Here is a 26886-nt window from a genome sequence, read left to right on the forward strand (position 1 = left end):
TTGAACAAACTTGACTGAATATCAAACGTGGTAAGTTTTTTAGGGCAGAACCATATTTAGCTTAAATCTATAAATGAAAAAATACAAGGTCAATCCACATATTAAGGAATTCCATCCCTAACTACCAAGCCAGATTGATTAATTAGGTACCTATGTACTTCAAGAAACTGCTGTGAAAAAATGTTCTAGATTTTAGGGATTATTTTGTTATCAATACAGACACCATGTAACTGATAGATAAATATAGACATTTTATTAAAAAATCTGTTGTTTGTGACTTGATTTTTGAAAAATAGAAATTTTGTTTTATGGACACAGCTCCATTATGTAATCTTAAAATCAATAAATTGATATAATTTAAAAGCAGAAAATAATCCCATTTCACCGATACAAAGTTAACTAAAAAAAAACAAAAACAAAATCTGAAACAATCAATCTTTTGAATCGAGTCACAATCGATACAAAATCGAATGTCACTCGAGTCGACAAGGACAGTCTATCGGACATTCACATTAGTCATGAATTTGACGCTCCGAAACTACTCGGCCCGCTCGCACAAATTTGTCAGCATTCGATTCTGTATCGATTCATCCTCATTACTTCTTGAAAGTACAGAAAAAATAGAAACAAATAATTATTAGGTAGGTAGGTAGTTTAAATTTAGAGTAAAATGTTATTCCATAAAAACGATAAAAGCAATGGCAAAGACATTTGAAACAAGAAAGTTTGACCGTGACATATAAGAATTAATTATGTAACTACTGCAATTAAAAGACGACGAAGAAGAAAAATTCGCTTACACGTAACAATGTTTTCCTTGCGATATGTTCCAAGGCTATAATTTTTAACTGCTCGGCAATTTGTGAATCATTTTATTTGATACTTTAAAAAATGTCCCAACCAACAACTTTTTCATTTTATTAGACCTTGTTGTAATCACTGTTTTTGTTTCTTGTTATTTTGAAACGTAAGATAAATACATACTAATGAAAATGAATAAGATCAAATTACGAAAAACATAACCAAAAATTTCAAACACATGTATTGTATTTCTTATAGCATAGTTAGGTAATTAGACTGGTTTAAAATATCATAATCAGGGCAGTGAATAACATACGTAGTTTACATTGCACACCATAGGTATATAGTACTACATAGCAAAAGTTGTCAATGAGAGAGCTAGAAATCTTAAATATACTTTTTAGTAAGCTTCATCAATAACCTGTAAAACAGGACTTATAATATGCTTTATTTCTGATAACACATACATTGTATTGTATGTATGGTGTACATTAAAAGTACCAACCCTGTCATAGATGTGTGTACTTGATACACCGATAAAATATTTTCATCCAAATATATGTCTAACTTGTTTTTGCTTTTACTAATTTATTTTAATAGAAACCATAGATCAATTACATGGTCGGGGATCCTCTAAATCTATGGTACAGAATCATCTTGTCCTATTTATTCAACAGGCTACTGTTGAATGAATAGGACGCCAGACAGCCTCATCGGCCTGGCCTCCATCAAGTTCCTCAATAATAATATTTTGTTTGGCTCTTCATGAGACACGAAATCTATGAATATGTCTATAACCACCCAGTTTTCGGTTGTCGTTTTATGGTCTTTACATCATCCAACTTCTTCACCGGCCGGAGGGGCTGCGGGGAGGGAGGGGGGATCAGCTGCTCCGTGCTCGACGTTGACGTTAGACGTTGTGGGGGAGATGGAGGGGTTTTCTGTAAATGTTACATTGATCAGTTCACTAGATGGGCGGGTCATTAACGCAAAAAAAATCAATAATCACACTAGTCAAATTAATGGGAACTTTGTACTCTCCTACTCATTCACAAACACCTTTTTTAACTTTTAAATTATATAAACTCGTTCTCAAAGCTACAAACTACTAGACTATAAGAAAGAAAATACATACCGCTGTTACAGCAGATGTCGACGCTTGTGGTGACGGTGATCTTGGCGTAGGAGAATGTGCCCTAGGCACTGGCGACGGCGACTTTGGTGGTGTTGGTGGTTTGGTTATTGGAGATTTTGGTGGCGATGGTGGCTTCACAGCTGCTGCGTGCACCGGGGGAGTGCTTGGGGTTATCTCCATGATCGGCGCTGGTGGAGCCTGGGAGAAAAGAGTTAAAGATCTCTGTCACTCACACATACTCCCGGTTTCATTCGGAACTGCGTGAGTTCTTACTCCAAGAAATTCGAATACGATCCCAGGACCTCCAATGTAGGTAGCAGTCGGGCATGATGAACATTAGGCTACAGAGGTATAAAAATAAGTTCGGTCTGTATGAACACCATAAACTCAAAAACTACCAGACAGAGTCTTTACCAATAAATAGTGATGTGATTGATGATTGCTGAATAACGTTTAGGTGTGTAATTTATTAAGATTTTAAACGAACTAAGCAGAGACTGGCCTCTAGTATAAATATTAGTAACAGAAGCTCTTACCTTGGGCTTCATAACTGGTGGAGGAGGAGGAATGGCACCCTCAGCAGGCTTAATCTCTGGAGCGACCGGCCGCGCCACTACTATGTCTTCCAAGGGCTTAGCTTCAGGTCCCGATGGTGCTTCTAGTGGCTAAAGATAAATATATTCGTATAAAATCTCATCTGCTACTGTTGCCTAATAACTGCCTAGGCTATTAGAATTATTAGTTGCCTCGTAGTAGTAGTAGTAGGATAGTTATTTTTCATTTGGCTTCCTTCTTTTATTCTTTGGAGAATGTGGAGATGAGAGAGAAAGAGATAAAGGATCTTCTCACCTGTTCTTCGCCAGCCTGTGCTGGAGGCACCGAAGGTTTCCTCTTGATCACCTTCGGGGGAGATTCGCCCGGCACTCGCTTCGCTTTTAGTGGACTTGGTTCTTGAAGAAAATTTTTTATTTTTACGTCGGAAATGAGTTGATGCTACCAAAAATTTACGCCAAGTAACTACGTAAAAAAGATTCAATTTCTGTTGAACACTTAATGGTTTGTGATATAGGTATGTTGTCAATTCATTAAAATACTCTTAAAACTTAAGAGTTTAATAAAAAAGTGTGAATGTCAAATGTTTGTGTATACAATATGACATTCTTTAGCTGGTACCATTAGATAATAAAATGTTTTGATAATAAATATCGATACATCGATAAGTATACAGTTTTTCCATTACGCACGTTAGATTTAGTCTAGTTCATTTACGTGTGTTAAGTAAGTTACCAGGCTGTGCGGCTTCCTCGCTAACTGGACTCACAGATCTTGGAGTGGGGCTCGGACCACGGGAACCCGCAGGCGTTGGATTCTTTGACGTTGGCTGTTGAGGCAAAGAAAAAATAAAAATAAATAGTTTAAGGTGATACATACTGCACACTAGCGCCACCGCGGCAACTAGAATAATTTGGAAAGAGGATTTCTTAGTTTTCGCTAATAAACAAAAGAAATTGATAAAAATGTCATGGTAGCTCTAGTGTGCAGTATCACGACACTAAACAGTAAAAACACTCAATAGCCTTTCTGTCTTTTCTTTATGTCCATTGGACATTATATGTACAAGCTTAATGCTTAGTGTACTAAGCATTAAGCTTGTATCGCGGTCCGTCCGATGGACATAAAGAAAAGACAGAAACGGACACAACACACCAGGAACCGCAAACAAATATTTGTGATCGCAGGTATATTTGCCCGCGCTGGGAGGTGAACCCAGGACGCCCAACTAGCGAACGGCGGTGGTGATCACTGCGCCACGGAGTTAACTTGATTAAGAACTTACTTTAGAAGAACACGGGCTGGGTGGTTTAGGAGAAACCGCTCGACTCTGAGCTGCCGACAGTAGTGACGCGCCCAGGGTAGCTTCGCCAGCTGCAAAAATGGAACTCGTGAGTTGCAGTACGTTTTTTCATCATAATATTAAGTCTGTACGACTAAGTTTATATAGTGGGGTACAATCAACAGCACATCAACCTACCCAAATTCATAGCAAACTCGCTGCTATTACCACGCCATAGATGTACATGCAGAGTAACTTGATGTGCTGTTGACTGTACTCCAGTCAATGTTGACGTTAACTTTAACCTACGCAGAAAAATGTAAAATACGGCATTTTGTCTAAACGACAGCGGCGCGCAGATCAAAGTTTGCTGAATAAGTATATTATTATACAAAATATAGCCTATAGCAATCTCACATTATGTACCTACCTTTCTAATGGTGAAAGAATATTTGAAATCGGTTCAGTATTTTCAGAGATTACCTCAGCATCTCAAACATATTAACTCACAAACGCCTACCTCTTTATAATAATAGTTTAAGTACATTTTAAATATTATTACATTTTTAAAAAAGCATGTGTGACGTAATATAACAAACTATTTTAAAAAGTTGAAAATTGGCAGTTTACCAGATGGTTTCCAAGGCGACTTCGGCGTTGGTGAAGATAAATCAACTGGCTCCCCAACTTCAGTCGATATATCCTTGATAAGCTCCAGAAGAGTGTGACCGGGAGTCACCGGCATCTCTATGGGAGACGCACCGCGGGAACTTTCTAGAATAAGCAAAAGCTGGTTTATATCAAACTAGATGTTGCCCGGGGCTTCGCTCCCGCGATAATTTTGAGATGAAATAGCCTATAGCTATCTTGGATAATGTACCTTTCTAATTCTGAAAGAATTTTGAAATCGGTTCGGTAGTTTCGGAGATTACCCGCCTCAAACATACAAACGCTTACCTCTTTATAATAATAGTATAGATAGGTACAGTCTGTCCTGTCAGACTTGTGTTATAGCATACTAACTCAACTATACTATATTTTATAACTTATACATAAATATAGATAAACATCCAAGACCCGGGCCCATCAGAAAAATATTATTTTCCCTCATGACCCGACCGGCGATCGAACCCGGGACCTCTCGGTTCAGAGGCAAGCATTTTACCAGTGTGTCACCCAGGTCGTCAGGAAAGGTCGTCGGAAAGAATGATTTAGTGATCACATTAGATGGAAAACAGAAACATACCTGGCAGTGGTGACCTGAGCACTAGTTTCCTGGCCTCATCCATAGCTCGCTGCAAGTTCTGTTGATTCTTGTAAGACTCACGGCTGCGGCAACGGCCGATCTGTGTCCTGTCACAGATAAATAATGTATGAAAGTTAAGGTATTGCATCAAAACCCGTCGCGTAGTTTTAAAGATCTAAGCTAACATAGGGGCAGACAGCGGTAAGCGACTTTGTTTTATAACTTCCAAGTGTGTGACCAAAAATAAAGTATTTTTTATCGGGTGGCCCATTACAGCAAGCTGCCTAAAGCAGTAACATCTCACCATCGAATCGATTCGCAGTGAGATTCAGCTACCACAATACGCCATTGTGACGCATGGCACACCGCAATATAATTGGTTCACTGAATCTCACTTTCAATCTATTCGATAGTGAAGTGAAACCAACCCACTTCTCAACAGCAAACCCGCACTTCTTCCTCAGATCATAGGGCGAAGTGCGGGTTTACATTTCACTTCTCACTATCGAATTTATTCGAAGTGAGACGCAGCGAACCAATCACATTGTGGTAGCTGCGTCTCACTGCGAATCGACTACGCACTAGCAAAGTCGCACTACGCACACTGATAGTGTAAATCGAATACTTACGCAATACCAGCTCCGACCAAAGTCTGGTCCCATTTCGCGTTGGTGGTGCTGGCTACAGCAAGCTTGGCGATTCTCCTAAACTTGGACAGGCCGCCCTCATCAGCTGGAGCTTCGTCCTCGATGCCAGCCACAGGGGCCACTTGGAAGTTCTTCATCAGGCGACGCTCCCACACCTTCATGCGTTTGCCGAGCACCGCTGCAAGATAATAAGGGATTTAACATCTAAGACAGTTATTCATAATGTGAGAGCATACTGCTAATGTATATTTTTAACCCCATACGCAAAAAGAGGGGTGTTATAAGCGTAATGTGTCTATCTGTGTATCTGGCTGTGGCATCGTAGCTCCCCAACGAGTTTTTCGTTTAGTTTTTTTTTTGTGTCATAGATAATTTTATCCAGAGTGTTCATGCCATGTTTCATGAAAATCTGTTCGGCCGTTCAAATGTTGTAGCGAAATGAATATTGAAAGTCTGGGGTTTTTTAATTTGTGTAACAATAAACTTGTGTATCTTTGTAATATTTGAAATTGATAGAAAGAGACAAAACATACTTTAGTGTAAATAATGTTTTACATTTTTTATGAATAATAGGGTTACGGTTATATTGGTTAGAACCACACGCTGCAAACACAAGGTATTTGTAGCGTATGATTCCACTATCCTTCATTCCATCCTGGAAAAATAAACTATTCGTGTAGGAAATTTACGCGGGCGGAGCCGCGAGCCAGCACATATGGTTATTAACAAGTTTATTTGTTAGACAAATTAAAAAACGCCCGACTTTCAATATTCATTTCGATACAACTTTTGAACGGCTGAACCAATTTTGATATAACAAACATATCTAAGAACAACCGCATAAAAATTAGCTATCACAAAAAAACCGCATCCAAATTGGTTCACCCGTTGATGAGCTACGGTGCCACGTACAAGTCTTTGTACGCACGTAGACAGACGCACCTAGCGGTCAAACTTATAACACCCCTCTTTTTGCGTCGGGGTTTAAAAACCACTTACTTTTCTCCTTCCTATCAGTGAAGGACACATCCATGCCATTCTTCTCGAAGACCTCAAGCAGCTCATATCTGAGGGCCGACACATCTCCCTTCAGCTCATTGATGTCATCCTCAGTGACTGGTTCGTCGTCCATCTTCCTATGCATGGCTGACACGTACCGCCAGACCAGAGCCCGCATCACCGCTAGATAGCGGACATCGTGCTCTTTCTCTTTTTGCTCCTGGGAGAAAGAGACAATAAATATGTTTTTTGTAAAAACATGTGCAAATCACTAAGTACATAGTATAATATAAAACAAAGTCGCTTCCCACTCTCTGTCGCTATGTATACTTAATTCTTTATAAATACGCAACGGATTTTGATATGGGTTTCAAATAGATAGTGTAATTTCCGAGGAAGGTTTAAAAGTATAATTTATTATGATTTTATCCGAGCGAAGCCGGGACGGGCCGCTAGTTGTTAATAAAAAGCTGCAGTTAGCTTAGGCTTGAGTTAAGGCTGCGGTGAAGTTTGTTGCGCCACTTCTTTTCACCTTTGGTACTATATATGTCATACTAAATTGAATGAATAATTTTGAATAGAATAATATATTTTACCGTCCTTACGGCTACGCAAAAATAAATGAATTAATGATGAGAAGTAATACTTATATATAAATACTAAAACAAAAATAACTTTTAAAAATATTATGAATGTGATGTGTAGGTAGGTAGAAATTTATTTTATTTCATAAGTATAGTAAGAAAGTGTTATCTTTCGTTGAACTAAGTTATTAATTTAGCAACAAAACATCTGAATCCGCGTATAAACTACAAAATGGCGTTGGCTCAGCCGATGAAAGCAAAGATCGCTTCTCATAACATAACAAAATTTATCCTGAGGCATTTTACGAGGTTCTCCTTAATAAAACTATATACTTACCATAATAAAATTATAACAGAGTGACGCAGTCGGTTGAACTATGCATTTAATAATATGCGCAGCGGGACATAGAGGTAGTATACACACCTAATAAAATTACTTATATATCTATAAGCTTTAATTAAACATGTCAAGAAAACGCTTAATTAACTCTTTAGAACCGCAAGGGTTATCCAATGACCCATTTATAATTTTAGCAAAATAATTAAAAGCAACATTGTTATTGTGACAAATAATAAATATAAACCTTTTGGTTAGTATTTTGTACACCCACGAAGTTATTACGCAAATATCTATGGATATGCTAAATGCAGGACCGGTTTTTAAGGGAGGGCAGGGCCACAAAAGAGTCCTTCTTTTATGAGTATTATGGGCGCTACCCACCCTGAAAACTCAAAACAAAATTTAATACAACTAATTTATTAGTTTCCCAATCTTTCCATTCGTAACTGTCTGTATATTCGCTTGTCGTTGTTGTTCCTATTACTAACTTCTTCTTTGCCTTAAAATATTCAGATTTTTAAATCCGGACCTGGCCATAAAATAACGTCATGAAAATGCTTTATTTAGATCAATGGGGAAGGCTGAATCGGTTGAAAGAACGGGACAAATGCGGCCGCAGATAAAAATGTACATAATGCAAAATGTCATCAAAAATTTAGTCTTAGACGACTTTGGCGTTCTTTGTGAGGACCAATACCTCGCCATTGGCAAAGTATCTTTCGTGGCGTTGAATATGTGTCTAAAATATAGTAGGTACATGTACTTAGTGGCTAATAAGTAATTTTCCCTTCGTTTCACGACTGTCGGCTCAATAGACTACACAATGAAAAGTCATCCCGCACAGGATACAACAGAAAACAGGAAATTATATCCCTTTCACTAACAGAATTAAAACTGTGTTGTTGTTTACATGAGGGATTATTATGTTATGAAAAGATTCACACGAAAACGCTTGAAAATTCAGTTTTTTTTATATTGTACACTATATATCTGAGGGCTTACCATCATCTCATAACGCGATCCACTTTACGACCTAAGCTGAACTGCATCGCAAATTCGTACCATCGACTTATTTTTTTCTATGAATGCGATTCATTTTAGGTGCCTAAATTGAACTGAGTTGCATTGGAATCGTTCTGTTGTGTTCCGTGATCTCGCTCCCGTGGTAATAGATTTAAAAATGGTTTCATTTTCTAAATTTAGTTCCTGCACTAGCTAGTTATATCTATAGTATCTACATAGGGCACATTTTATCCAGGTCATATCAACTCATCAACCAAAATTCATCGAAATCTGGCCAATAAATTTTGTGTAATTAACTAAAAAACATCGCCTTACACACATCCGAATTTTCACATTTTTAAATATACTAGCGAGCTGCTTCGCTCGGGTTAAACCATTATAAATATATTAAAACTCTCTTCAGCCTTCTTCTTCTCAGGACTACACTTACTATTAATAAAAACCACATAAAAATCCGTTGGTAGTTATTGAGTTTCTTGCAAACAGACAGACGCGGCTGAGGACATTGTTTTATAACATGTAAGGATAAAGAAAAGAATGGGAGATTACTCACCTCAGACTTCTCCTTCCGGACTTTATCCTTCTTCCTCAGGCCCAGCATCTTGAGCAGTAGTTTGGGAGTCGGCATGATGTTGAACGGAGGTGGCAATGTCGCGCTCTCCTCAAAGTAGCTCATCCAGAGGCGGGTTCTGGCGAATTTCCATTCTACATCTGAGTGTTCCTAAATAATATAAAATCCAATTATAGCTATAATTAATATCTTATTAATTATACATTTCATACAATAACAAAATCAAAATCGGTTCATTAGTTTGCGAGTATCAACAGATATATGTACAGTTAAACTTATTATATTACACACTAGATGTTGCCCGGTGCTTCGCTTTCGTAGGAATTTTGAGATAAAAAATATAGCCTTGGATTATGCATCTTTCAAATGGTGTGAAATAATTTTTGAAATCGGTCGATAGTTTCGAAGATTACCCGCTACAAACATGCAAACTCACAAACCCCTTTATAATGAGAGTACATATAGATTACTATTATGTCTTAAGAGTTAAAACTGAACAGACCTCATGAAAGTATTATAGAAATACTTACGTCAATCATAGCGTAAGAATTGGACATCATAGCGATGAGTAGATTCAGCAGCACGATGACATTGATTACTGAATAGGAGCCGAACATGAGCAGGCCCCAAAAGCGGGTGTAGCTCTTGATGCCAGCCAACTCGAAGTTCTCCAAGCCCACCATGCCGAAAGACGCCCAGAACAGGGACTGGGAAGCCTCGAAGACGCTGGTGGATTTGTTATATGTAATATAGAAACCCGTTCACCCAACAGTGGGATAGCCCAGGTAGGGTTTGGAGAGGGATAATCTGGTAATCAAGTGGGTTTTGTGGACGAGTTAGGATAGTAACGGATCGAATTGAACCAGAATGGCTACTATTTTCGATTTCAATGTAATGTAATTCAATACAATATTTTTTTTATTCTTCACTTGGAATTGGCCCGCTCCGTCTTCACGGTTCTTCGGGTAAAATTATAATAAAAAAGTAGCCAATGGTACCTCCTGAAAATTTCGTCTATCTCTGTGTCCAATTTCATCAAAATCGGCCAAGTCGTTTTTGAGTATTAGTTACAAACAAAAAACAAAAACACAAACCTTTTATCTTTATAATATTAGTTTAGTATGGATATGGATTTCAAACAAAATATTGGTGGACGAAGGGCGATAGTAGGCATCGTGCTACAAAAGCATATATCGAAATCAATAACGTCACAATATGATTCTCTATTTATTAGCAGTATCTAGATTAGTGTCATGATTAGTCCTGTTCCAGAAAATAAATGAATAATTTCCTAGTGGAATTTACTAATATGAATCTAATATTTTTAGCAATAAGATCCAGGACAATCTAAAAAAATCGACTACTTTAGTTTTTTTTTTAATATTAAAAAGGATGTCGTGATTTTTATCTTATTGAGCAAGTCACCGCGAATATTATATTGCATCTCAAAGATTATAATAGTCATTATTTATTGAATTATTACTGACAACAATAATTAGCTACCTACTTCTGATATTTATTTTTGGAAACAAATTGGAATTTGAATGACAAAGAGAGAACACAAACTACCAATACTCAATAATAGTTGTATTTCTAGAACAAATAAATTTAGAAATGTGTGTGGAAAAATAATACAAAATGAAAACTAATGTCCACTCTATTTCAGATTTCTGCTAAATAGAAAATGCAGATTTAATCACTAATCAATACGCATGATAATCCATAGTTTCTCTCAATGTCATGCAATCGACTTCGTCAATCTTCAACGTGTTCATTTTTACGTTGATGTCTTCTTCTAATTGGATCTGTGTTTGTAAGAGATAGCGAAGAGAAGAAGTCGCTTCTTGCAGCATCTGTTGAAGTTGTTCGACGCTGTGGCGCAACATTTCACTTTCGTAATACAGCGCCTGTCCAGGAGGATCTCTGACCAACTCCGCACCGACCCTCTGAGCTCGCCTTCCAAGCCGAATATGCGCCAAACCCACATTACCTTCCTTCTGTGCTAATGCCTTTTTCAACTCCAAAATATTATTCTGCATATCAGCTATCAGCTGAGTTGTCTCCCGATGCATATCCTCAAGCTTGCCTTTCGCTATTTTCGTCTCTATTATTCTTTCAGAGAACGCATGGTTACATTTCTTGTAAGCGACCCATAGATCATCGATCACCTGCTTCAGCAATGTATCAACAAACATTCGGATTGGACGTGCGCTGGTCACTTCTCTTGCCGCAAGTTTAATATTATTTGCAGAGTAAGCATTATATTCTTCAGCTGAAATGTTACCTGGATCCAAATTTGCGTAACCTTCATAAACTGCTAGGCAAAGATCCGTAGGTTTTAGAGACAGTGAGCCTTTATCACAATCGATTGCGTGTTGTTTATACTGGAGATCTCGATCCAGGAGGTAACGAGTAGCTCGCAAGCGTCTCATCTGTTCGTTAAGCTGCTCCAGGGTCCTTTTCATGAGAGCTTGACCTCCAAGTATTGTAGTTATTTCTTGCTGAAGAGCATGCTCGGCCTCATCTACAACTAGGTCTATTCCAATGCGGCCATCTCTCAACATCAAACATTTTCGGCATATAGTCAAAGCATTCGTTTGTAATGACGCAAGACAGTCTAGAAGCCTGGTCTTGTATAGGCTAAGAGCTTCTAATTCAATGCATATTTCTTTCCGTTGAATTTGCAGTTCATTCTTGACGAACGCTACGTCCCCAATGCGTTCTTCCAGTCTCCTGTCGACGGTGGCTTTCATAATATCTGCTCTCTCGCCAGTCTCCGTGCGGATCCTTTCGCTTTCTCTGAGTACCCTGTCTGCCAGCTGTTGCTGGTCTTCTGTGTTCCTGCATCGTTGGTTGTTGCTCAGTTTCCATTCGGCGAGAGTAAACTTGGCAGCCCTCGGCGGCATGCATACTATGGCCTGTTCAGCGAGTCTGGTGGTGGCCACTGGAGCCCCAATCACATGTCGCACCCCAAATTGTGCATCACCCATTTTGAAAACGACTAATTCATAAACGTACAAATTTACAAGAAATTACGAAATGTTACACAAAGATATTCTCTCAAAAAATTGACATAACAAGACGGACGTCGTCAAGGAAACGGCAGACAATTGCGGGGAAAGGCGCGGTTTGCTCGATTGCTTCGCCAAAGAGCTCCAAACAATGAAAAAGGTTAAATGTTTCGTATGACTTAACCCCATCTTAAAATGTTTTCGGAAGGATGAACCTATGTTAAGGGAACCGCAATACCTATCTATGCCCGCATTTTATTGCCACACAAAGTACCTATATGCGGTAATAATATAATATAAATAACTATATGTTATCATATTCGTGTCTATACTAACTAAACCACAGAAGTTATAGCTTCCTAAGGGTATATTTATTATTTACTTTACATTATACATATTTATAGGTAGTTTGCTTTTTTATGCGTAATTTAACAAATAGGTAATGTAGGTATATACTATGTATATATCCATAAAGTTCAAATTCTGAGCCAGAAAACTGGTTTTAGTATGGAAAATAATGCCTCTAGGATAGGCAAAAGTACAACCACAAACGTCTGATCTATTATAAATTTATTGATTAATGAAGGTATTTAAAACAATTAAACACTATAATTAAATGTCACTTTAATTCATCAATTTTTGTACTGGAATTTTAAAAAATATGCGAATTTATTTTTTGTTCTAATTAAAGTCGATAAAAATTATGACGTCACAAGATATCACTGTCACACAAACTCCTTTTGGTTTCTGACATTAAAAAGTATCCGATTTGACTATTTGAAAAGTAGCCAATTCTCTCTATGCTATATCTACGATGGACAATACGTATGATGGCAAGCGAATAGGAAAAAGCCATAGATTTAATAAGTACTTCGTACACGGAGCACCTACTGATTCCATGGGAAAAACACATAGCAATATCTATAAACAAAACAAATCCATACTTTTCAAGTCCTCTAGCGCCATCTACACCAGTCGACTCACTTCCCAAAACTTCTCCACTTCATGCAAGAGTCCCCAGCGTTGTCCCAATCAGGTAGACCGCCAGGTAACACATAACACTTCCTCTTTTCCAAGTCGGCGAAATACCAGAGCAGTTGATTAAGACCTACAGGTTACTGCGTTTTTGTTTATGTACTTCAAATAATAATTAAATGTAGAATTAGAAAATATACATCACGAATAAAATAAAAAAGCAGGCATGCGCATTACAATCAACCAGATGGTAAGTGGTTACCACAACCTATATAAACGCCTGCGACACCGGAGGTATCGCGGATCTGAATGGCCTAGGATCAGAATATGCATATATCAACAGAATGCCTTTACCGAAAAAACGTAATCATACGATTTCCGATTCTGCTGATGCACTACTTTTTATCTTTACTATTTTGTTTCTGCCTTAAATGTTTTCAGATGATACAAACAAACATAAACTTACCGCAAACGAAAACGAGGATGACTGAGTTCAGTCATTTATAGTTATAAATGAAGCACTTAACAATATGCACCATCTTCAAATAGAACTTACCGCAAGCGAAGGCAAAGAGGACCAAACTATAGATGAAGAAGAACTTGACGATATCAATGACCATGCGGCCCAGGGAGATCTGCAGCGGTCCCAGATGAGGGTTGATGGAGAACAGGTGGACCAGCTTCAACGCACTAAGGACAAAATAAAAATTTGAAATGTCATACCTATAGGACAAATATCTCATTTGGATGATTCGTATGATACCGATGTTCCGCACGGGTTATTTGTGTAGAAACCTTCTAAAAAGTTCTAAATAACAGTGACAACTGCATCAAAATCGGTTGTGTGATTTAAAAGGAGCTTAATAACAGACATCGAAAGAAGAAATTGAAAGGAATATTGACTTTTTGTGGCATAAAAGACAAAACGTCACACAAAATTTTACCTAAATATATTAGCAGCAGCAAACAGCCCTTCAGCAATCAACTGAGGATCGAAAGCATCCCATTGTTCCCTCGGGATGAACTTCGTCTGAGGGTCCCTCCTGATCTCAGCAGCTTGTTGGAGGTACGCCGCGAACCGTAACAAAGCTACGGCCACGTAGAGGGAGTTGCGGGTGAAATCGATGAAGTTCCACATGTTACGGAGGTAGGACCTGATGCCTTCGATATAGATCTCTTGAGTCTCCTCCCAGATGAAACCTAGAGATTGGGCTAATTTGAGTTCATGCTTGACATCGTTAGTATATAGTATCTAATAACGAACAACGATACGTTTGTTTAACGGAAACAGGTGCAGAAAATGGCGAAAAAATAATTGAAGAATAAAAAAAGACAAATCCATTGGGATAAAATTATTTTCATTCGCAGAAAATAATATTCACTCTTTCAACAGCAAAATTATGTTTATTGAAATGAGAACTGAAGAGAGTTCGCTGAAAACTGAACACTCGCTAATTTTATTTTATTTAAAAGCTTCTACTAACTAAAGAGTAGCTAGTTGACTAATTTTTGTATTAATAACTAACCGAAGACCCTATGAATAGAAATGTGAAGTGAAGTGATAATGTCAATGCTTTCAAAGATATACCTAGCAAAAATAAAATCACACATGTTTGGTCTCGTCCTAACACTCCATACTAAATTACATAAACAAGTTACGTCACAACTGGGTAAAATGTTCGCTAATAAATTTATGTTTATTCGACAGCTACATGAAATATTAATGAGTTTATGGTGATGACTTCTTAAATGTTACAAAATTATGTTTTTTTTTATGATGTTTGAGTTTGTTTTTATAATTTCATAATTTTAGATAATGGACTTTTAAACCAACTTTCAATCTTCTTATGCTGCATTGTTATCTCTATGAATTATCATAATGTTCCTAAATGTATTTATTTTATCTAGATTATACATATTTTTTCAATTCCCCGTAGCTGTGAATATTACAAAGCCCAATAGTTGTATTTCTCAAAGCTGTAATCCATTTTAATTTAGGAACGACCATTGCCCAGAAGAAATGGCCAAATGCTCGAATTTTTCGGAAACAAAACTGCGGTTGCTGTTTAGATTGATTGTTTTATAAGTAAACTCACCAAGGACATAGACCACGACGACCAGCTCCAGATACGTGGGTCCGTTCCCTCTCTGTTTGAGGAGTTCTTTCTCCAGCTCCTTCACCATCCACTCAGGGCCGAACAGCTGTATCGCCTGCACCTCTGCTCTTTGCGACACCAGAATCAGTATCACTGAGGAAATGTTGATTCATTAACACTTCTTCTTCTTCTTAAATAGCTATTATATTATTTTCGACCAGTGGCTATGGTATGGTTTATGGCTTTACTGTATAGTGCAATAGTTGGAACCCGATGACAGTGAAAAAAATGCAGTTTAAAAGATCATAGAGGACGTTCATTGAAAATTGAGCTTTAAAGCGTCCATTGTAGACATACTTTACTTTGGCAATCAATTAGCGCTCAGCTCGCTGTCAGCTCTCGTCTTGTCAATGTAAAATGTATCTTAGGGGACTCTATTAGAGTTTACCTTTCAATGGACGTCATATCGCTGGACGCACTCGTAGTCGTAGTGCGCCTTGACACAGATACTTAAATACGAAATTCGAGCTTCCGGTTGAAGTTTGAATCATTCCAATGAAACAATAAAACATTGCTTTTAAACTATTTAAGACGCATATTTATGGGATTCTTAATAGTTATGATTTTTTGAAAAAATTACAGATAAGACAAAGTAGTAGGTACCTTACAATACTCACTAAGCATTTTAAGGTCTATTAAAGTATAGTACATAGTCATAAAAGTACAATCCCTAGGGGCTGTTACCACTTTCTGATAAAATGTCATATTGTAAATTGACAGATAAACTAACTGCTAGATAAACCTGCCTCTAGTGATTGATCAGTTAGCCCTATCCCAACACTTGTGAAACGCAATTTTTAACGCTATCTATATGATACTTTTCATATAACGCTATCAGATACTTTATCAGCAATAGGCCCTTATCCTTATTAGTTTTATTATATTAAGTTCGACTTAGAATATGCGGGTACACAACCCGTATATTTGTCTAATGTGCCGTATTTGGTGGCAGCAGTGGGACGATAGACCTATTTAATCACTTTTCAAAAATACTTACACAAGAAGAACAAATAACTCGACGCGTGAATCAAGAACTTCATGAACGGCTTCCTCATCAGTTTCCCAGTCGCACAGTTCGGCGCCAGCATGTACAGCATACAATAGAAAGGGAACAGAAGGGCCACGCGACATATGATCATGATCTTCTCCATGGCGGTTTTCCGACGGAACCCTGGGACACCTTCGTACCAGATCGCAGCCAGCAGCTGCTGGATGTTTGGGTGGGAGACGAACTGCAATCATAAAGGCAGTTAAAAAAAGTTCATGTTGTTCAAGGACTTTAGAGTGGAGATACACATGCAAGTAAAACGGGCAAGTAACTGGCATGCCGATAGCTGGCATACAAGTGTGTATTCTGGTATCCACCATTTTTGTGTCAAATCTTAATCTTGTATGTATCTCTCACATAACATCATCGCATAACATCAACTTTCATCAATTTCCTATCTTATCAATATATAGGTATATAGATAAAATGGTTATTTATAAAGGCAACAACCATCAATTTCATTATACGAACAAAGTCGCCGGACTTCTGCATTTTATAACTATATGACAAGTTATAATGACATGATACGTGATGATCTCTCTCTGTCTCATCCGAGCGTGTTCCTGGTTGCTACCTCAGCCGTTGAGCGTCGAATCCCAGGGCTCCGTTTTCCTACTTTTTTGTTGTAATACGTGAGTGAGTAGTTAAGACAAAGAAATATAAATGGGAATTTATAATTTACGTCACTGATTCCAATACGTTTAATCCGCGCCATCAACAGATTATAAAAAAGGAAGGACATACCTTCTTTTGTTTGAAGTTAATGGCCAATTCAAGTCTCGCCAGCTTCATATGCTCTCCCTCCACGAAGGCTGGTTCCTCAGGGTCGTAGTTCAGGATGATGGCCAGCTCTTGGCTGCTTCGAGACTGGTCTAACAGGTCCACGGCGAATTTCTGCGCCTGCCGTCGGAGCTCTAGGTATTCCGCTTTACTTTCCTGGAATTTTTTTTGTGGTTTGTGTGACGATTTCTTATAAATGTTCGACATAATTATCAAATACTATTATGTCTGTCTCGATAGTTTAATTAAGGAAATTAATAGTCTTATTACAAGGGGATGTATAAAGACACTTGCTTAACATATTATTCTCCCATTGTAAGGTTCATTTATTCTGGGTTTAACACCCTCAATAAATGTGTATGAATATAACTCAAACGCAGTTTATGCTTTTGTCAAGTGTGTTATTGCTAACACTGGTGTTAGATTTTATTCAAGTCATCTAAAGGCATCTGAGATGAGTTTTCTGACTACCTACCGACGCAAACTTGGCAAGTAGTCGCATAGACACTCGTGAGTTATACAAGTACTTCACTGTACTCACTGTTATACAAACAATAAGGCGAATAAGAATGTAAACTGAGTGATCTCATCATGACCATCACACGATCTCATTGGTCTTAAGCAAAACTGTAAAAAAATGTGTGTGTTGCCGAATATTTTGTGATGTGTTTAATGAAAACACATCATAAAATATTCGGCCTCTCTGATGGGACGTTTTCGCGGAGGTAGCAGCCACATCCTCCACGTGTTGTGTGCTAAGATTAAGGTTAGTCCAATAACTATAAGTATATATATATAAGAAGAACTGGATAGGAGTCCATCTTGGCCTCGACAGCCCAGGTTCCAATTTGCCCCGTAGATGTAAGTACTAACATAGGTAAATTTTGTACTAACCCTTTGGACTATCGTTTTTCCGAAATATATTTTTTTATTATTGATTATTGAGTATTAGGTATTATTAAAAAATGTAGGAGATACCTGTTCAGCAAAAGCCAAGTTGCGTAGTTCCCAGGACAGTTGAAAAGCAGTCAGTATCGGGTCAGTGGAGGACAAGGCTATCAATGATGGCGACGCCAGAGCTCTGTACGCGTTGAGCCGAGCAAGGGAATGACGCAGAGAGTCCTCAGTCGATTCCCGGATGCATTCGTCGCAGCCACATCTAAGAAATATCTTAAATATCTCAGATCTATCATATACTATTTACGGATTAAGGTATACCTTGGAAATAGGGTAAAGATTTTTTTTTTTTAACAATTACATGTCATATCAAGGTGATCTTACTCAGCACTTCAATAATTACATACTACATAGAACACAGATAGGCAACCGCTTGACGTCAACCCTTCTTGGGAATGGTGTGGTTACCTATCAGCTATCAACTGCCTAAACTATATGTTCCTTAGTCGCCTCGTACGACATCCACGGGAGGATATGGATTGGTCCTATTCAAGGAGAGACTACATGCAATTAACAGCATCTCAAAAACTAAAAATAAAAACAAAAAAACCGTCCATAATTCCATAAAGTAACTTTGCCTTTGGAATGTCACATATATAATTTTGTCCATGGGGAAACACGATGAATTAACTTTTATAACACAAAAATATTTCAATAGTAAGCTAAGAAAGGCTTATCCAACAGTAGAAAACTACCTAGCAGCAAAAAAAAGAATATTTAAATTGTAAGCTAAGGAAAGCTTATCCAGCAGTTGGAAACTAGCAGCTAAAAGATTGTCTATTGGAAACTTACCTGACATCATGGGGGTCAGGCAACGTAGCTCCTCGGTCAAGCAAGATCTTGATTATCTCATAGTTGTTCTTGTGAGCTGCCAGCATAAGCGGCGTGATGTCCGGCGTGAACATGGCAGTGTTCGGGTCTACTTTTTGCCAACTCTGTTAAAAACAGACAGAGACAAACAATACGATAACTTAAAATAACTAATCTTAAAAGGTATTTTAACCTTAATATGATAACTATATTATTTTTTATGCTAAACTAGAACAAATTTAGCATAAAAAATTATATAGTTATCATATGTTTTATGCTAAACCAACAACCAGGGATGCCGACAACCGTGCTAAGTGGAGAGGAAAAAGTAGGAAAGCAGACCCTGGACTCCAACGCTCAACGGCTGAGGAAACAACCGGGAACACGCTCAGATGAGAGAGAGGAGAAAGAACAAATGAAAATAATGCACAAGGCGCCGTAGCCACTTTTTTTTTAATATTTTCTGTAAATATGTAAAAAAGCAACAAACAATCGCTTATTTTCGCACCTCAACAATATTTGTTTTTAAAGTTTAGTTTTTAAAAATCTTATATATAGTGACTAGTATATTATATTTAACGTTCGTTTGTAAGGTAAAATGGAATATTGTTTTTTTCTTAATATTTCAATTAAATAGGTACTTTAGCTCTTTCATTTGTATTTAACGACTAAAGTATGAAAAGCAAAAGAGAACAAATTGGTAACAACCGCATGCTCAACCAAGGTTAACATCAGGCAGGCGGCCAGTCGTGAAGTCTTCTAAAATTAATACATTTTTTTACGCTTCAAGGCGTCACAACTTTGAAAAAAACCGAGAACACACCGCTAATACTTTTTATCTCAAAATTTCCACAACGCAAAATCACTGTAAATTGGACGCATTAACTTACATACGACTCTCCAGGCTTATGAATGAGCTCCTCGTGCTCCAGCAGCAGCTCCACAGCCTCCACAAACTCCGCGTTGATGGCCTGCAGCAGGGCATCCTTGGTGTCCACCCCCATGATGACCAGTAGTTCCACCATCTCCATGTTTTCGCCGTCTATGGCCAAGGTCAACGCGCCGCGCCCGAGAGAATCCACACAGTTCACATCCACGTGTTTTTGTCTATGTGCCTTTTGTAGAATCCTGCGAAAGGAAAGTTATTTTTTATTTATATATATTTTTTTTATATATATATTTTTATATTATAGTTGCTTACAGCGATAAGGCCGCACAATGTATCAATACCATAATGTCATGTTATGTGTGATTATACATTTTGTACTTTTGTATACTATATAATTAATTTGTGCAATAAAGATTTTTGTATTGTATTGTATTGTTAGGTATATATATTTTTTTATGTAATGTTAGTGAGGATGTATGTAGGTACATATGTGTGTGTGATCGTTACTCTTTCGCGCAAAATCTACTGGACAGATTGTTATGAAATTTGGTACACAGGTAAAATATAACCTGAAATAACACATGGGGTACTTTTCATCCCGAAATATCAACGGGAGCGAAGCCCCGAGGCGCAGCTAGTGGGTATATAATATGTAGTACTATCTCTCTCTTTCTCTCATCTTCGCGTGTTACCCATTTCTTTCTGGGCTGTGACGCCGAGAAGTCCCTTAGGTCCATGATCATAATGTTTCATAACAATCTGCGAAAGATTTTTTTCACTATTTCCTAACTGGTTATGAAATACATTTTATTTCCATATTAATCCGTGGTCAGCGTAAAACAATAAACCTTTCAAAGTTCTAAAGATTCTTCTATGATTTTACAACCGTCCGCTCCTGCCTGCCTTTGGGAATGCTACTGTTAGTCCTAATTACAACAGAAAGCTCGAACAATAATCGAAATTAAATTTCCAAGGTCCAAATGAACAGTCAACAGCCGCAAATTGACTAATAGCGTAACTATCCAATTAGTCAACTAAATAATCGGATTAGTTCCAGCCTGCCCGCTTCTGGCCAACACAATTTTCACGTGATTTGCTTTTGGTAGGTCGCACTAAATCCATTACCCATTGTAATGGTTATATAATGGGACGACACTTATCTATACATATAATAAAACTGTAAATAGGCTATGTCTTTACGTACATAGGAGAATAATTACGGAGGGTCTTTAAGACTAATAGAAGCCAAAACCTTTTTTTGAGAACATGCACAGTTCTTTCGTTTTCGATCTAATAAGTCGAATTGATTGACTTTTTTGGTCTCCTTTGTGGATCGAAAGGTCCCAGGTTTGAATCCTATTCGTGTCACATGAGTTTGTATACCAATCTGACTCATGTATAGAAGTTTTCATCAACCAACACTTGCTCCGTTAAAGGAAAACATCACGAGGAAACTTGCACACTGGTTGATTATCAACTTATGTGTGGAGAAGGCAATGGCAAACCTTTCCATTAATAGTGCTAAGAAAGTAGTTGTGTGTGTTTCATACTTTCATTCCGCGTAATGACCACGACCCTCAGCCATGAGGAAATATGACTATGGTCTCCTTTGTTCACGTTGGCAAAAATTCACCTAATTAAATAAAGTGGAATTTTATCAACTAGGTATACAATACAACACGTACCGTCTGACGTTGCCCATATCTCCCCTCTCGACCGCGAGAAGGTACTTCTTCTCCTCAAAGGTGAGGGCCTTGGGTAATGTCGGCAGGTCCATGGGTTTTCTGCCCTCCAGTGCTGGGTCACCCTGTCAGTAAAAACTCATTAAACAATATGCGATAGTAGACCGTGTTCAAAACCAATTCCGAAAAACAAAACGGATATTAAACTGGCAACCTGCATGCTCGTTGCCTACTTTTTTTTAGTGTTTTAATAACAATAGATAGCCTTTAATATTCCGTGACACATCTGTCCGAAACATCATAAAAGCATAAAAATTGCACAAAAAATATTTTAGCTTCTGCCTTTTATTTATTTAAAGTGAAAACTTGTAGAAGCTAACCTTGGAATAGTATATTAATAATATATTATATATTAATATACTATTCCATAATATAGTATATTAATAATAGAAAAGGCTATCTATTGTTATTAAAAACCCAAAAATTATTCGACTCTCATCAGACACGATAGTGATATCCGCGCGAGGGAAATCGCGGGCGTAATCTAGTTTTATTTAAGCTTTCACACTTAGAGTACATAACTTCAGTACCAGCCACGTTGCTACCACAGCGACTGCAAGGTCGTTGAAACGTCAACTAGGTGCGTTCAATAAAAAGTTTCATGCGAAGTCCCCATAATAAACATATATGTAAGTAGTTTTATCTAATCTACACAAAGACCAAATAAACTTTATAGACGACGGACGGTGTAAGATATGTAGTTTTAATCTAGTCTACACAAAGACTAGAGAAACTATACAGACGATGGACGAGTCACAACCAAATGAGATAGAAGATTCCCATACAATTTCCAGGCTAATCTCATACAAATTGGCATATTGGGCCGGACACGTGAAGAGACAAAAGATATCAAATGTGCGTGTGGTCTGAGGGCCCACTTCTTGAAATTCGATGAAAATATGCTTGGGATTTTTAGTGAACATTCCAAAAGAATTGTAAAAGTTGGAATTAGATCAGCACTTTTCTTGAATGAAATGGAAGATATGACTATAGTTTTCTCTGTCTACTGTAAGACTCACGCTTTCCAGGTCCTTCTTTTCGGCCATGGTGGCGGTTTACCCGGGCACAGATCGATCAGGAGCAGCGCAGCCGCCCCCGCAGGCGGGATATTCTGAAAGAGGAAATATTTTTTCTTAACAAACGACGCTACAACACCAGGAGTTACTGGGGTTGTTTACAACCACCCTCTGGTGTTGCAGTGTCTGCCGCTGCGGTGACCACAAGCCATGAGGTGGGCCGCATGCCTTTGCTTACCCAGTACCTAATATAAAAAGTTCTCAAGAGATATTTCAATGCATTTAACGTGTAAAAAAAAACATGTACGTGCAATAAACCGTTGAGGAGTTCCCTAGTTAGAAGCCCGGATGCATTGTCATGGAAATCTGTAAAATGTGCATGCGAATGTGAACCCTGATCCTCGCGCTAAGCTGCAGCCGAATTAGTCTAAGGGTTAATCAGACCATGGTTCTATTATATCGTATCGGATTGGGAATACAGGTACAAGTAAACCTATGTAATGTACATCAAACAACGCAAGGAAGCCCATCAAGTCGTAAGCCGCTAGATGCCGACCGTCACCCAGTTAGCTGACATAACCTTACGCCGATCCTAATTCAATTGATGTCAGCGAGTTGGATCATCTTGCCTTGTTGGATCAACATTCCCGTGAAGGATTAACATAAAACAGGCGACTGGTTGTAAAATCACAGCCGAATCATCAAAAGTTTATTAATTTACGCTGATATTGGGCTTCGCGGCGTCACAGCCCTGCTTCATCCGGGAATGAATATGCGGAGATGAAAGAGAGTTTTCATGTATCTTGGTTCAACATTAATTAATGACATAATAATTCGGAATTTTAGACTTTAAAGTTTTTTGTTAATGATTATAGGAATAACCTCTCTCTCATCTGAGTGTCTTTCCGGTGCCTTCCTCAGCCGTTGAGTGCGGGAGCCCAGGGTTCGCTTTCCTACTTTTTCGTCTCCACTTCGCACAGGCGTCGACATCAAGCACTGCTTTAGGCACCCGGCCATCCATGCCGTGACCATTGTGAAAGGTGAAAAACCAATGCGACATCGAGTTTCTCACATAGAACAGAATAAACAAAAATTGGCACCAACACAATAATTAAAAATTGGTTTTCTAAAAACACAAATATTCAGCTTGTTACTTTGTGTCAATCGCTATAAAGTAACATAACTTCTTGAGGAACGTTTAATATACTTATAACTTTGAGTTGGGGTCGCTAGTACCTATATAAATAAATACTCACGTAATCACACGCTTGAGGCTGGCGGTTCACCACTCCAGATAGACGAAGTCCACCACACATTATATACCACCCCACCATCATCCAATTATAAGGGGTGTCTACCCGGTTAGAAGCGGTATACATACATAATTGGCACCTTTTAACACCGTGATAGTGTATATAATAATCAATTTAACTCGAATCCTTGTCAAAAAACAAAACAAATTCTAGTCAAAAAATCGTAATTATTTTGATACAACTCACTTTATTTGATTAAGCATTATTATAAATGAATGTAAACGGCGGACATACGTTTTTTCTACCAGTCAATCGACTTTAGCAGGTTCCTATCTAATCACGGTTACATTCCGGGTCTGTGAGGTCGAATAGCCAGAGAACAGCGTAAAAAATAAACATCTCAATATAACCTCACGTTGACGATTGTGTTATGGCGCTAAATGCACACTCCTCTTAACCTAACCTAAGAATACTCATTGAAATAATTTATTTAATATTTTTTTTATTTGTCGTTGGAATTATGAGATTTTTATTATTATCTCGTAGAAGCATATAGGTTTCTCGCGGTTAAAATAAAATAAAACACTAATATAAAAATGTAAAATTATATTACAACATCGCTATTCAATTCAACATTAGTTACTGTACACACTGCTATCATGACTAGTGCATTTAGATATGTGACACAATATCTACATTCAATTCTTGTGGAAACAATACATTGTTTTTATATCACTGATTTATTTATACTTTATTGCACAAAAAAATAACAATAGGTGGACTTAATATCTGTCATATGGTAGGTATTCTCTGCCAGTCTAACCTTAGGACTAAACAGAAAATGCCAAAAAACGTTGGTGCTATATAAACATCATATTAATAATCTTATACTAAATCTGCTAATATTTGTTCTTATACGAAAAACTTGTTTATCATTTGGGGTTAACAACATAATAGGATACCTACATTTAACAATAATTATGAAAGCAATTATTCTTGAAGCGAAAATTTTCGGGTCAATTTATTTTATATTCAAACTTTATTGCATAACTTCAAAACTTCTCATTTTCTTCTTTGAGTTTAAAAAGTTGACAATGTCTGACATTAAAATCTTTTTTATTAGTATTTTCCCGCGCGCGTTGCACTTTTCTAAATCTATGGTATTTTCCAATGGGAAAACGTGTTCTCTGTCAATTTATTTAAGTAGTATGGCATTAAACTTTTAATTCGATGTATTAATGATGTGAGAATGACTGTGTGAAGATACTTAATACCCGGCCAAAGTAGAAAACATTTTATAAAGGCTGCAAATAATTTTTTAAATCATATCTGTTGTCAACAAACCAAATTGCTGTTACTTGATAAGGATATAGTAATTATAGAGTAGTTGCCAGTGTTTAAAATGTATACATGCTTTCACATAATGAAACACCATAATGTAATGTTTTATTTATAGTAATATTTAGTATTGTCCGTTCTTAATAAAGTATCATTAAAACGCTTTTTTAATCCAACATCGGTGACGTCACTTGTGCCCAACTCCAATGTCAAACAAGACTAGATTGCAAGGCAACTACCTTTTTTTTCTTTTCTTCTTTGTGTTCTTTTCGTCTTTGTAGGCAACTAACCTATAAACATTTTGTATTTCTTTCTTTTTGACACTGATGTCAAGAACCTGTAAAACTGCATTTGCTAACCACAGCTAACAGATATAAAAACATTAATGTTGTCTGTGGGCCAGTCATTGTTTGGACAACCACGAGTAGAAATAGAATGAGCATTCGCTCGCTTGGTGTAAATCAGCCTTAATATATATGTACTCCAGGTTGGTGTTACATTGTGTGTATAAATTTACAATACTTATTAATAACTCATGTCAACAAGTTTAGAAAACAAGTGAAAAAAATTACATAAGAATATCTAAATTTATATTTTTACACTATTATTACACACGTACATCAATCACCCATAAATCAACCTCAACATCAAGACAGCATAGACCTTCATTTTTGTGGCATTAACGACTATGTTACAATGAATTTTGGTAGGTTGATGTGCGATCGACTGTATCCATTTAGGTACCATATTGCAGTTTCGTTGTGCTAAATGTGTTACAATTCTTTTGAAATATTAATTTGAGTTGATGTAATGCAATAAAGGTGTATAATTTTAACATTATTCATATTTACTTTAAAAATTTTAATTATATAGGGTAACCATTGGGTAACCATTTCCTATGTTAATACTATCCACACAATTTACAAACAGTACAAACACATCAAAACAAGTAATTTAAATTATTTACAAATCAATTTACATCTTCAAGGATTTTAGTAAGTCGTATTAGAAATCTGAAAAAAAAAAACAAATGCGGAAAATGCATCTACTAACATTTAATATGGCCACACTTAAACACAGATTCAAAAACTATGTGTGGTGACAATTAACAAGCCTTTTTAGATAATGAAATGCTGTTATCCTAAACAACAAATAAATATGGACGGAGCCTACATTTTCAACTAATCATTAAAATATTATTTATACTAAATAAAGAAAATAGGGCAAAGTGTCGTAAAATGTGTGCCCAAAATATTGGATTATCATTATTGCACCGTCAATATAATTCATAAATAAAAATTAATGTAATGGTAACATCTCAGATGAGATCATTTAATCATTTACAAAACGTTTAAATATTCGAAGAAGAAACGCGTTGTAAATAAATTCGCGTAATCTTCGGTTCGGTGTGCGTAGTGCGACTTTGCCATTTAAGTATATCTCTCCATCGAGTCGTTACGAGTGAGACGCATTGTCGCAACGACAACCACAGCGCAAAGTGATTGGTTCGCTGCGTCTCACTTTCAATCGACTCTATAGTGAGAAGTGAAATGCAGAAACGCATTTCGAAAATATATTTTTGAAAATACAAAGTTGAAGATCGCCAACGCGGAATTATAACGCCGAGTAAAAAGTATTCTCGTCCGAACCGGCCCATATTATTGGCGTAAATTCACGTGTCATGCGCCAGTGCGCAGGTTTTAGGTTAGTTTGTTTTGTGACAATGGGACA

At 37.3% G+C, this 26886-nt stretch overlaps 2 protein-coding genes across 2 annotated transcripts; both read right to left on the minus strand.

The window, feature by feature from the left end:
* Window positions 1–1550: 1550 nt before the first annotated feature.
* LOC128678698 (transient-receptor-potential-like protein) lies at window positions 1551–23872 on the minus strand. Its single transcript, XM_053760434.1, has 24 exons — window positions 23821–23872; window positions 22568–22659; window positions 21492–21613; window positions 19808–20045; window positions 18900–19042; window positions 18129–18309; window positions 17115–17306; window positions 16320–16554; window positions 15263–15415; window positions 14111–14366; window positions 13723–13856; window positions 13176–13299; window positions 9711–9906; window positions 9163–9330; window positions 6663–6882; window positions 5646–5841; window positions 5017–5123; window positions 4401–4544; window positions 3774–3862; window positions 3224–3317; window positions 2786–2886; window positions 2473–2601; window positions 1937–2134; window positions 1551–1742 (listed from the first exon to the last, which is right to left on the minus strand). Exons 2-24 carry the CDS (start codon window positions 22592–22594, stop codon window positions 1593–1595), a joined length of 3597 nt encoding a protein of 1198 aa, XP_053616409.1. The 5' UTR covers window positions 22595–22659; window positions 23821–23872; the 3' UTR covers window positions 1551–1592.
* Window positions 10753–12430, minus strand: Tektin-C (Tektin C). The gene has a single exon (XM_053760449.2). It carries the CDS (start codon window positions 12168–12170, stop codon window positions 10884–10886), a length of 1287 nt encoding a protein of 428 aa, XP_053616424.1. The 5' UTR covers window positions 12171–12430; the 3' UTR covers window positions 10753–10883.
* Window positions 23873–26886: the final 3014 nt, after the last annotated feature.

Source organism: Plodia interpunctella, chromosome 20, assembly GCF_027563975.2.
Source record: "Plodia interpunctella isolate USDA-ARS_2022_Savannah chromosome 20, ilPloInte3.2, whole genome shotgun sequence".
NCBI classification, from domain to species: domain Eukaryota; kingdom Metazoa; phylum Arthropoda; class Insecta; order Lepidoptera; family Pyralidae; genus Plodia; species Plodia interpunctella.